At 35.0% G+C, this 12,719-nt stretch overlaps 1 protein-coding gene across 9 annotated transcripts in view; it reads left to right on the top strand.

The window, feature by feature from the left end:
• LOC106662754 (four and a half LIM domains protein 2) overlaps positions 1 to 12,719 on the top strand; it is a 159,148-nt gene that overhangs the window by 125,848 nt on the left and 20,581 nt on the right. For 8 of the 9 annotated variants that reach the window (XM_014387023.2, XM_014387020.2, XM_014387022.2 and 5 more), the window contains 2 exons: positions 1,405 to 1,605; positions 4,589 to 4,763. In XM_014387023.2, the coding sequence (XP_014242509.1) occupies positions 1,405 to 1,605; positions 4,589 to 4,763 (376 nt within the window). The remainder of the gene's footprint in view (positions 1 to 1,404; positions 1,606 to 4,588; positions 4,764 to 12,719) is intronic. The other variant, XM_014387024.2, reaches the window with a different exon arrangement.

Genomic DNA, 12,719 nt, shown 5'->3' on the forward strand with positions numbered 1-12,719 from the left:
TGTATCGATTCAGAACCGTCGGTCTGCGTTCCGTCCCGTCTCGCTCTTTACCAACACCGCAGTCGAGCGGCGGTTCACAGTTGATTAGTTCAGACCTCGTTCCGTCGATAGTTCACGGATATTCTGGCTCTGTTTTTTTTTCACACCGCTTTCAAAACAGTCGAACGCACTCTTGAGAAATTTCGTTTTCACGCGGTTATCAATTTCCGACGCCCAAATAAAAAATTGTTGCGAAATATTAACGTGGATTTGGACAGCTCTCTAAGGTTGATAAAAATTTCTGAATAGGTCCTTTTTTACTTTGTTCTTAGTATTAATTAAGGTTTTTAGTTGAGATGAAAAACATTAATGGCACGAGCGGGATTCGAACCCACGATCTTCGGCTAGATACGCCGCTGCTCTACCACTTGAGCTATCATGACCTCGATCCACTCGGACATCAACTTCCTATCTCAACCCCACCTTATGAGTTTCCTCTCCTTTTTGCCATTTTTCAATTCGTGGGTTCGAATCCCGCTCGTGCCATTAACTTTTTTTCATCTCAACTAAAAACCTTAATTAATTGTAATGTATTAATTGGTCAAGCGGACCACGAAATTAGTGAATTTGTTCTCAGTATTTACTATTTATCGTGATTTATAATTAATGACCTGATTTTCTTGACGATCCTCAAGCACCAGCCTTGCGAACTATCCAAAATTTTGTGCCCACAGAATATGCGGAATTCCTCGGGAAAAATTCATACAAAGGCCGTCTTGTTTATTAATATTTTGCAAGGTCCAGCCCAGAAGAGAAATATTACGACACGATACGGCCATTATCAATTATAACTCGTTCAAGTAAGAAACTCCCGAACGGGTGAAAGTGCGACATTAGCATTTGCTCCATTCAAGGCGATTCCTAGCCGATTCCGATTCTATCCTTATATGGAAGCAATGGCCATGGCCGATTCAACGATCTCTTCCACTTGAATATGCCTATGTAAAAACAAAATTGTCCTTCTCACATCGGTAAGTAGACAGTCTGAACGCAAAAGACAATTTTTGTAACTAAATTATCTTATTAATCGTGTAAATTCTATTGATATCCGCTCAACATCATCATTATAATTCAAACTATTGACTCAGTTGAAATGTATTTTGGGTATGTTTGACAGATATTTCGAGTCTCTAGTACTAGTACAAAACCTGTAGTTGGCTGGTAATTTAAATAAATGAAAATAAAGCCTCGTCCTTCATTGTTTTCTATCTTATCTCTTCATTATTATCCAAGTAGGGCAAGCGTAATCTCATTTTTCCACAAGATGAAACTGAGAGAAGATGAAAACCTTTTTTCCTCCACATGAAATTGTATTGATCATTGAATTATTATCGATTGTTTTCTGACGGTTAATTTTTTTTACAGTTGATTTTTAGCGGAGAATACACAAAGGCGATGTCGAAGGACTGGCATTCTGGCCACTTTTGTTGCTGGCAGTGTGACGAATCGCTGACAGGACAACGTTACGTACTCAGGGACGATCATCCTTACTGCATCAAATGCTACGAGTCCGTCTTTGCTAACTCCTGCGACGAATGCAACAAGACCATTGGTATCGATTCGAAAGTGAGTTGAAACTATATTTTAAAATAAGGGAAATTGTATTAAAAAAAGGTGAAATTTTACAAGGATGTCCGCTGTCTCACTGGTTTGGTTTGTCAGACACTTTTCGATATTTTTGATAAAAATAAAAAATGAAAAATGTAATTCACTAGATTTTCACAAAACAGCTAAGCTGGCAAAAACTAAACAGTTCATCAAAAGTTCAAAATACATTTAGGCCAAACCAGCGAAACTAGATAGACCAGGATGATGGGAAACCACAGAAGTACAAAACCAATTTGTAAAAACAGAAATAACTACTAAATTATTATCAAATAATGCTAGTTCACTGCCTAAACAATTAGTAAATAGTTTTTTTTATTTTCTTTTGAAAATCTAAATTTATTAATATTAATAATAAAACTATTTATTAACAATTACATATACAATCTTATACATTTGGGGGCGTCGGTGACCGCAACAGTTAAGGCGTTGACACGGCGCTCATCACCGTAAGGTAAAGGTCCTGGGTTCGAATCCAGCGACTTACAAATAGACTTTTTTTTTTCAAAAACATCGGCACCCCCGAGGGTTGATATAACCTGGGCTGTTGCAAAGCCTCTTAAAAAAAATACATTTTTTTCTTCATTACATACACTACACATACTTACAGACATTGAGACCGTCTGAGGGGTTGTCTTACAACAAGAAACAAAACAATTATCTTGATAAAATAAAGGATAATAGAAATAACAATTAAATGCAAATATAATAAAATTGAAACCAACTGCCAAAAAATTCAATTTTCTAAGTATATAGACAGATCTAAGTACACAAAACATTACATTGAAAACAGTTAATAAAATAGCCGTTAACAAATACATATTTAAATGGAAATTTATCAAATTCTGCAGTTCAAGTGAAAATTGGGTTGTCACCAATTGTGAAAATCAACTTAAGTTCATGGAAAAAAATAAGTAAACAACTTAAAATATATATTCTAATGCCGAGAGAATAAAAGCATAAAAACACAACGAGGAAATTTAACCCGCCATTCGATTTTGGCAACTTTTAAACGCGATTTTATTTGGACATAACTATTACAATAATATAATAAATAATAATAATACTTTATTGCAAAAAAGAAAAGTTATAAACATTACATAGTATATAATTTCAAGTAAAATTACGGCATGGAGGGTCCGTCTGCCGGAGGTCGATTTTCATTTGACTTAAATTTTTGGTCGACACAGAGAAAAATGTACAAAAGAAAAAATTTAAAAAAAAATTGATCCATAAATAAATATTACAATTGATAATTTAATTTTTAATAATTATATTAATTACTAGCATACATTATAAACAATAATTTTTGTTCTTCGTTTAATTTACAATAATATAGATGTATAAATTATTTGGGCCAGCGATTTAGAATGACAAGGCTTTAAAATATTCGAAAATTAAATTCTAATATTAACTCTTGGCGATAGTGCCAGGCGTGGCGCGCATATTTGATTAAATTTTTGTAATCATTAAGCAGTAAGTCAATAACCTGTGTCACATTCAATTTAGAAAAATTTAGATGCAGAAGCCGAATCTCCGATAGGATAGTGCATTTTGCAATAAAATATCTTGGTAAAGTTCCTTATAGAATAAAAAGCGCGAGGTTGATCTGACTTGTTCACGAAGTTCTTCACTGAAATTTTTTTTCACTATTGCAATATACCCCAGTAATAATATAATATAACAGTGTCGACCAGTTTAACAAAACTAGATAAACAATAGCCTTGTTCTTCTAATTTTTAATTGGAGCTAATTTTATTAACAATAAATTGAGTCACAGATCAGTGATGATTTATATAAGCTCAAATCTTCACATGCATATACATACATTCACTCGTACAGAGTTGAGCCTAACACTTCTCGCAGTCCGGCAATTCTTTTCTAATTTATAGTAAATTACCATACTTCGACAACCAACCCCGGATTGACAGTCCCGGATCAGACCTCTGCCCGTCCAGCCTTCGATGTTGGGCTGCATGGGCTATCAACTGCCAAGTCATTATAGCCCCAACGCTCGTCTCCAGATCCAAATCCACGTACACACTCTTAAATATATAATTTTGTCATGCCACTGAATCATGGTGGTGAGTACTCGATATTCCTCCATCACCCATATTATACACTAATCTAATTTAAGGTCTGTGGGGTACTCAATATTCCGATATCGGTTTTATTACACTACACAATCACGCTAATAAATACATTAACTCTCAATACACTAAAAAAAGAAAAGATGAGATATCTCTAAAATACTTTGTACTATAAAACAACCCTGTTTCCTCCAAAAATCGGAATAAGGGCCGCCTTGCTTTCTCTTTCTCATATCGGGTGACATTCCTAAACGCTCCTTATAAGGAGCCAAGAGTCGCTTCAATTATGTGGGAAAAATCGAATAACCTTTCCCTTCATGCAGGCCACATGGAAATTTAGACTCTGTTGTCTCCATTATGATAGGAAAGGATAAGATGAGACTAGGAAGTAAGGATTGGGCAGTATTGTGACTTAAATGGTAACTACAAATGTAACAAAAAAATTTTAAAAAAATATTTACACATAATATGCATATATCAACCGATGAATGCCACCCTAGATTTTTGATAACAGCAACAACATTATTTTTAATATTAAATTAATTATATTTAAAACTTGGCTTATATTATAATGAAATAAAGTTTGAAGATAAATGTGAAAAAGTACTAAAATCAATAATGTTTATAGGCAATCTCACAGTAATCTTTTAGTGCAGTATTGAATTAGGTGCCTTTTCACATATATATTTTTCTTTTCTTCTATTTTTATCTTTTGAATTTTATATTAAATATACTCTCTTTAAAGCTATTTTTCATGACAACATCGATGCTTTTTTTGTGATTGATAGTTTTTTAATAATCTTTATATATAATTTTGTTAACTATAATTAACTTCTATCTTATTTTCTCCTTAGGATTTGTCCTACAAAGACAAGCACTGGCACGAGGCGTGCTTCTTCTGCAACAAGTGTCGCGTATCACTTGTCGACAAGCAGTTCGGTAGCAAAGCGGACAAAATCTACTGCGGCAACTGTTACGACGCCCAATTCGCTTCGAGGTGCGACGGATGCGGACAGATATTCCGTGCAGGTAAGAATAGTTTTTATATTTGGAAACAAAAATGGTTAAGGATAAGTAAACGAACAGCTGGGCGTTGTCTTTTGAAAGTTAAACGTCCCTCTTCTTTGCCTATTGTCAAAATGTTAGTACTTGTCAAGTTTTTATGAAAGCATTCAACCAAATTAAATAGTGGCTGTCTAACGTGAAGGTTCATACTGACACCTCCAACAGGGCTTAAACTAAAACGGAAAGGTAGTAACAGCCCAACGAAGGGACAAATTCATGGCCCCGAGACACGAACAGGATTTTGGAGTTCAAGCAAAATTTCCAAACGAATTTAAGTACCAAAAAATAACGAGAAAGAGGGAAAAACCCTTGAAAGCGGCAACATCTGCTGGTACCCTGTCGGATGTAGAAGTCAGGAAGATACGTGGGCACGAGTATCCATCTTGGAACCAAATATTCAGAACCCATCGGAAAAGACACCATGTTGCAATCCATGGAATTGAGAAATATACTTAGTTCAAATTGACCAAATGTTACAAAAATAAGAATTTAAAAAAAATTGATACCTGTTGTTCTATTTCTTTTTATCTTCAGTAGTACACCTGTATGTTCTTTTACTATAATATTTGTCTATCAATAGATCAATATGTGTTTCATAACCCTTCACTATGACTATATCATATTTAACCTTAGCAAAAAGTGATTTATATTTGTATATTAATTTATCTATTTCCGATTGTTGCTGAAAGTTCAGATGATTGACGAAATATCAAAATTGACTACTTTTATGTGTTCATTAAAATTGATTTTATTATTTATTTCATTCCTAGGTTTACTTAGGATATCCGCATTTTCATTATTTTGTATTTTTTTCAATGTTGTTTCCTGACAAGACAGTAATTAATTTTTTGTTTGTGGGAATTTCTTCCTCTTTGTAACTATAATAAAGCCAAGCAGCAATGAAAATACTCAGTTTAAACATCATTCGCTTAAAGATAGTGCTGAATCGTAAAACTAAACTAAATAGATTAGCATGCCACAATAAAGTTATACTCTGCCGGGTCCCAGGACATGTAGGCCATACTGCTGACAGGTCCTGAGCCCTTCTGTGGCATAGGGACTCACATCATCAGTGGGTACCTTAGAAAAAAAGGGCAAAATGAAAATGAAGAAATACTAGAATTCACTCCTTGGATATAAAAAATCCAAGAACCTTCTAGCAAATTTTTGAAGATAAGACACAACAACACATCAAAGGAGGCAGGAAAAACCTCGAATCCTAACAGGATTTTTAGCAGAGGCAGAATAAATCATCTGAAAAATATGGTATAACACTACACATGTACAACATAACGATAGAAGAAATTCAACCATTGAAACCTTGCCTTGTAATAAAATTAATTGATGAACTAGGACTCACCGGTGTGCTGTAAGTTCAGAACGAGGATACAATAGCTCTTAAAGGGTGCAGTATGCTTGCTGCTTTTCGTGCTGTTCACCTAAAGCAAAATATACAACCTACGGTATATCATCATCTACATCTACGTATAATATAACCATGAAGGTTATGGTTATATTATACGTCTATCTCTTTGAAACTAAAGTTCCACCTTTGACATAGTAGGATAGATCGAAGAAAAATACTGTTACCTGGATATTAGAATTTGTTATGGGTTCGTTAAAGTAAAGAAATTTCAGAAATCATCCATTCAATTAAAAGTTATTGCATATCAATTTCATTTTTTCCTCCTCGACGATACATATTGCTTATGTTTTATTCCCGAGTTCGAAGACCCGAGGGCGAATCTAAGGCGTCACACTGTTTACAAAAGATAAGGGGAAATGAACACAAGATGACAAATAATGAGATGAGATGAATACAACCATGCTGATTTGAGACTCTCGTTTCTAATTTAATAGTCGATTCTTGTTTTCCCTGTTTTGGCTTACTCCAAATGAACTTTGTACGACCGTATTATCCAAAGGAAAATTGAATAATCATTCTTTGCTTGTAACTTAGTTGAACTTCAATTTACCTTCTAAATTAAGTACAAAATCTAAGCTAATTAAATTACCGCGTTGATTTTATAATAATATTATAAATTAGTATAATCACTAGTGGCCCCGTTGTGATCAGCAAGATCTGTAAATGAATCAACACTTTGGTTGGAAAACATTTTTACATTCACACTTATTATTGGGAAATTTATTTTTTTTATCTTTATGTTTCGGTTAATGATTAATATTTCTGGTAGCACCACGTGATATTTTTTTAATTTTGTTCTACTCAGCAGTATTGAAATGGTGTGAGAGAGAAAGAGAGGGAGTATAGGATTGATTAAAATATGTATAAATGGAGAAAGAAAACCCATAAGAGATACTGTATGAGAATGACTGATTGAGATGCTAGTGAGTATGCACTACATGAGAAGGTATGATAGAGTGATGAGAAAGATGAGATGAAAAAAGTGTAGAAAAGAGAAAGAAATAGGGTGATTGAATAAGTGCAAAAAGATGGAGATGGAGTGTGAAGAGGGTGGGAGAGATAGATAGAGAGAGAGAAAATTAAACATTTTATTTACAAAAGGCAAAATGAGGTTTCATGAACCTTTCTTACATTTAACGAGCATTCGTACATACATGGTATGGTATGGTGAAAAAGGATACTAGGAAGCGGGGTTTGCACTCCCGAGGTACTGCAGCCTTCTGGCTTATGTACTTCCTAGTTCCTTAGTTCAGTGCAATAGACTCAATCCTTCTTCTTAGAAGTATCAGGTCATTGACTGTCGCTGCTACAGTTTGATTCCCTAAGTTTTTTCCGTACGTTAGGCTAAATCTCCACTGAGCTGTTGCTTCGCATTAGAAGATGATATGAGTGGCTGTTTCCTCATCCTCATTACATAATCTGCAACTGGGATCATCGTTGTATATAAGCATGTTGTGTAAATGTTTTCGCAGATGCCAGTGACCGGATAGTAGTCCTACCACTCCTCTGAGTTTGGCCATGTCCACTTGCAGCAATGATTTTACCAGTCTCAGTGAGGGTTGTTTCATCATAAGTTTACTATGTCTAGCACCGCTAGAGTTTATCCACTTCTCCTTTTGTTTTGTTTGGATCCATTCTGCGATGGAGGATTCTATATTTGTTTTTGTTATACCAAGTATAGGTTCGGGGCCTATGTATGTTCTTGCAGATCTTCTGGCCAGTCTGTCTGTTTTCTCGTTACCCAAAATTCCCCTGTGCCCTGCACCCAAGATATCATTGTTGTGTTTCCCCAGGTTTTGGAGATTTTGGATGCATTCACTGACTAATTTTGATGTGATTCTTTTACATGCTAATGCTTTAATGGCTGCTTGGCTATTTGATCTTATGAGGATTTTTTTGTCAGTGTAACCTCTTTTAAGATTTTCCAGGGCGTGTATGGCGTGTATTTCTGCTTGAAAGACCGAAGTTACATCCCTAATGAGTTTGATTGCTCATGTTTTGGGCTTTTACATAAACGCCTGATCCGGTTCCTTCGTTTGTTTTGAAACCATCTGTATACCTCTCCTGTGTTCTTCCTCTCCTTTATAGTCCGTTGAGACTTTATAGAAAGTTGTGAAGCTTGTTTCCGGGATCATATAATCAGTCCTTATTTCTAATAATGTCTGTTCGTACATACAAATCAAGTTTAACTCAAAATGCAAAACACGTATAGTACAAATATATACAAATATATTGTTCAGTGGTAACTATTTAAATAATATTCATGTTGTACAGAGTATGATTGAGCATAATCTAATGAGAGAAAAGCTTTTCGATATGTCTTATAAATATGTTTAGATTTACATGATTTTATTACATTAGGTAAATTATTGCAAAGGTTTATAGATTTAGGAAATAGTGAATAGAGTTGATGAAATTAATGAGAGAGAGAGAGAGAGAGAGAGAGAGAGAGAGAGAGAGAGAGAGAGAGGAGACAGTTTACATACATTTTTAAACATTATTGATGTTGTACAGATTATAAATGAACATAATCTAATAAGAGAAAAACTTTTAGATATTTCTCATTAATATATTTAGATTTACATGATTTTATTACATTGAGAGAGAGAGAAAGAGAGCGAGAGAGAGAGAGAGAGAGAGAGAGAGAGAGAGAGAGAGAGAGATGCTATATCCTTATCTATCTTTCTATCTATCAACACCCTCATTCACTCTCTCCCATTCCATAGCGTTTTAACTGTACCTCCCTATTCTCTCTCCTCTCTCTCTCACCCTCTGTCTCACTTTCACTCTCTCTCCCTTCCTCTCTTTTCCCTCTCTCTCCTTCTCTGTCAGTATCTATAGCTGTCTATCTACGTAAATATCTCTCTTTCTTTACTTCTTTTTTTCCTTTATCCTCCCACTCTCACATATAATTTATCTTTTTTACGTTTTTTTACTCTTATGGGTTTTCTTTCTCCATTTATTCATATTTTAATCATTCCTATACTCCCTCTCTTTCTCTCTCACTAATTTATCTTTTTTACCCACAATCCCCATCTTTTGAAAAATGTGGACACAACGTTTCCAACTGTTAGAACTCCATATCTATAAAATATTTAAGCTATATTTAATTTCATTCTAACTAAACTTGAAATAGTACATGTACTTGTATGCCTAGCATTGTATTTTTATTAGAACAATGAATTTCTAATTCTTTTATAATTTAGAAGCTTATTATTAAATAATTTTCTACTGTTAATATTTAAACTCCTTTTCAATACAATATACTTACTCCCCAATGAAATATCTTTCTCTCTTACGTTTAGGCAATTATTATCATCTCAGTTTTTATAAAAGACCAAATTAACCATGTCTGTTTATGTATATCATCTGCTCTAATAAGTGTTAATAATTTTTTTATTGATTTACATCAAAAAATAAAATATATATCTTATATTCTATGCATTTTGTACGTTTGAAAGTTGATACTTATCAGTTGACCCGATCAAATGCTGACTTCGTTCTAATGAAAACCCCTTAGTTTGTAAAACATGTCTACTAACGATTTTCTTTTTTGTTAATTTATATTATTTAGTTTATGTAAAACTATATATATATATATATATATATATATTTAATACTAGGACTACTATTCCAAATATTTTTACTTTACTTTTTGTAAATATTGATTGTTCGGGAAAATCTTGAGTAGGAGAGAACCATGCCTCAATGCCTCTTTAGTTGGTTTCTATTTTCCTTTTACCTTTTTAGAATTGAGCCTGATATCCTGTGAAAAATCACCTTTCTTTCAACATGACAGTCGATCTTATTTCATCAAATATGAAAATATATCACACCCGAAGGTTTCGTAGGCCTGTGAGGGCAAATGAGTGAATAATAGCGTCTGATTAACGAGCACGTGGGACGACAAACTCCTACAGGTGGTCCTACATGTTATTTGCATAACTCTCTCAAAGTTTCACAATAGATTTTCGAATCGTTCGCCGATGAAAATTCAGGATTTGACATCGGGGAATGTTTAGCATTCGAATTGGCACAGCTGCTAATTGTCCGCTACATCCGCTGATCCTAATTGAAATGAAGGTCGAGTTTTTATGATTATTTTATGATTTTATTTGAGTATTGTGTTTTTTTGATTGGTTTCCTTTGCTCGTAAAACTTGAAAATGTGTTTCACAAGCGGGAAAGAGTTAAAAAGGTCAATGATGATAAAACAGAAAAAGAGAGAGTAGATTGAGAAAAGGATTGATATACCTACTGGAATGTGTGATGGAGAAAAGAGATACATTAGAAGATGAGTGAAAATTTATATTGTAGATGAATAGAGCTGGAGGTTTGATATTATTGAGGAAGAAGGACCAGAGGGAGGGGTGAGGGGGAGGAGAGAGAGAGGGTGAGAGAGAGAAATTACAGAAAGAGAGGTAGAGTCAGTTAGAACTCAATAAAAGAGGAGAGAATGAATGACAGTTGATAGAAAGAACGATCGATACAGATAGATAGATACAAGTACATGATCAATGGATAGATAAATAGATAGACATAGGCAGAGACATCATTTGGTGTGAAGGAATTAGATGGAAATGAAAAAAAGAGAGATTGTGGTAAGTAGAGCGTTTGACAGTGTTCTAGGAATAAAAGATTAGAAAAAAGTAAGAATGTGAAAGAAGAAGAAAGAAAGAAAGAGAGAGAGAGATTACTATTGATTGTAAAGTAGAGTGTGTGAGAATGCAATGGCAAAGGAGAGAGAAAATATGAATGTCGATAGATAGATAGATAGTGGTAAATGATTGATGGAAGATAATAATGGGAGAGACACTGGAAAATCAGAGTTAGGAAAAGATGAAAATTCATTAGAATACAGAGTGAGATATGGATAGATAAATATATAGACAGAGGAAGAGACATAAATAAATTGAAAGAAAGAATAGTGTAGATGGAAATTAAGAAGGTGATAGTGAGAGTGAAGGAGAAAGGGGGAGAAAGAGAGAGCGAAAGAGACAAAGAAAAATGAGAAAAGAAAGATGGATAAATGTACAAATTCGTCTCTCCAGACATCCATCGACATCAAACCTGCTTCCCTTTCTTTTTTATCATCTTACCCCTCGTTCTTTCGCTCTCTCTCTCTCTCTCTCTCTCTCTCACACTCTCTCCCTCTCCCTCCCCTCTCACTGTCTGTCTGTCTCTCTCTCTGTCTCACTATATGTCTCTCTCCTCCCTTCTTTTTTATCACCTTATACTTCGTTCTCTCTTTTTCTCTCACGCTCTCTCTATCCCTCTCCCTCCCTCCCTCCGCTCTGTCTGTCTGTCTGTCTCTCTCTCTCCCTCTCCCTCTCCCTCTCCCTCCCTCCGCTCTGTCTGTCTGTCTGTCTCTCTCTCCCTCTCTCCCTCCCTCTGCTCTGTCTGTCTGTCTCTCTCTCTCACTTTCTCNCTCTCTCTCTCTCTCTCTCTTTCTCTCTCTCTCTCTCTCTTTCTCTCTCTCTCTATCTCTCCCTCTCTATCTATCTTTATATCTTTTTGTTTGTATATCTATATATCTATCTACCTATTCCTCCCTCTACAGTCAGCCCAACAAATTTTATTTCTACGTAAACAATCAAAGACAGTTTGGTGAGTTAGTCGGGGTGTGAAAACAAACATAAACACAAAACATCTTCTTTGAGCCGGTAATAGTTTTCCTTTTTTAAACGTCCCGGAGAAGTTACGATGTGACTAACCGGACAATAAACAAGCGTGGGCGACATAAAATAACTGGTACGAGGCGTTAATCGGTTTCCGGAGCCGACGGCAAGGACTGAGTTATATGTCGGCTAAGCAAAGGACCCCGAGGAAGGATCCCCGGCCTTGTCCTTGTCTCCCGTTTTAGAGAAAAACCGCGTCTTTCAATGCTAGATTTCAATACAAACGGCCGTCAGGTTTAAAATGTGAAAATTACCCGTCACGTCAAAGGTGGTTTCCGACGATTGAAACGAGAAAAAAGTTATTAAATTCTGAGATCATCCTGGGCCCAATGATACAATATTCTGTTTGTAATCCGTTGATAATGAAATAATTTTTAAAAAATGACTAATCATGTAAGCATTGTAGTTGCAGTTTTTTTTAAATTTTACAATGATGTCTCAGTTGAAGGTATAGAAATACTAAAAGAAGAACGTAATTTGGGAGATTAAACACATGACGTCAGCCAATTTTCGGCAGAAATCTTCTACTTGTCAGCAACAATGATGTTTTATAAGGTCAAAATTAACTAAATTATTTCAAGGCAAAACTACAAAACTTGTTCCTTTTCAAGTTCTTATTAAACACAATCCAACCTCCTGAATATTACTGGCTGGGGTTTTAAATCCGCAAAAAATACTGCCACCATCGCCCGCTTATACGACCACCATCCCAGTGAAAAGAGAAAATTTCAAGTTACGTTTGACCAAATATTTAAAAAAAGGACCAGAGCTTTCATCCCTCCCATATATAATCAACGTTAGTCCATCAGACCTACTT

Source organism: Cimex lectularius, unplaced genomic scaffold, assembly GCF_000648675.2.
Source record: "Cimex lectularius strain Harlan isolate CLEC.00 unplaced genomic scaffold, Clec_2.1 scaffold45, whole genome shotgun sequence".
Classification (NCBI taxonomy): Eukaryota; Metazoa; Arthropoda; class Insecta; order Hemiptera; family Cimicidae; genus Cimex; species Cimex lectularius.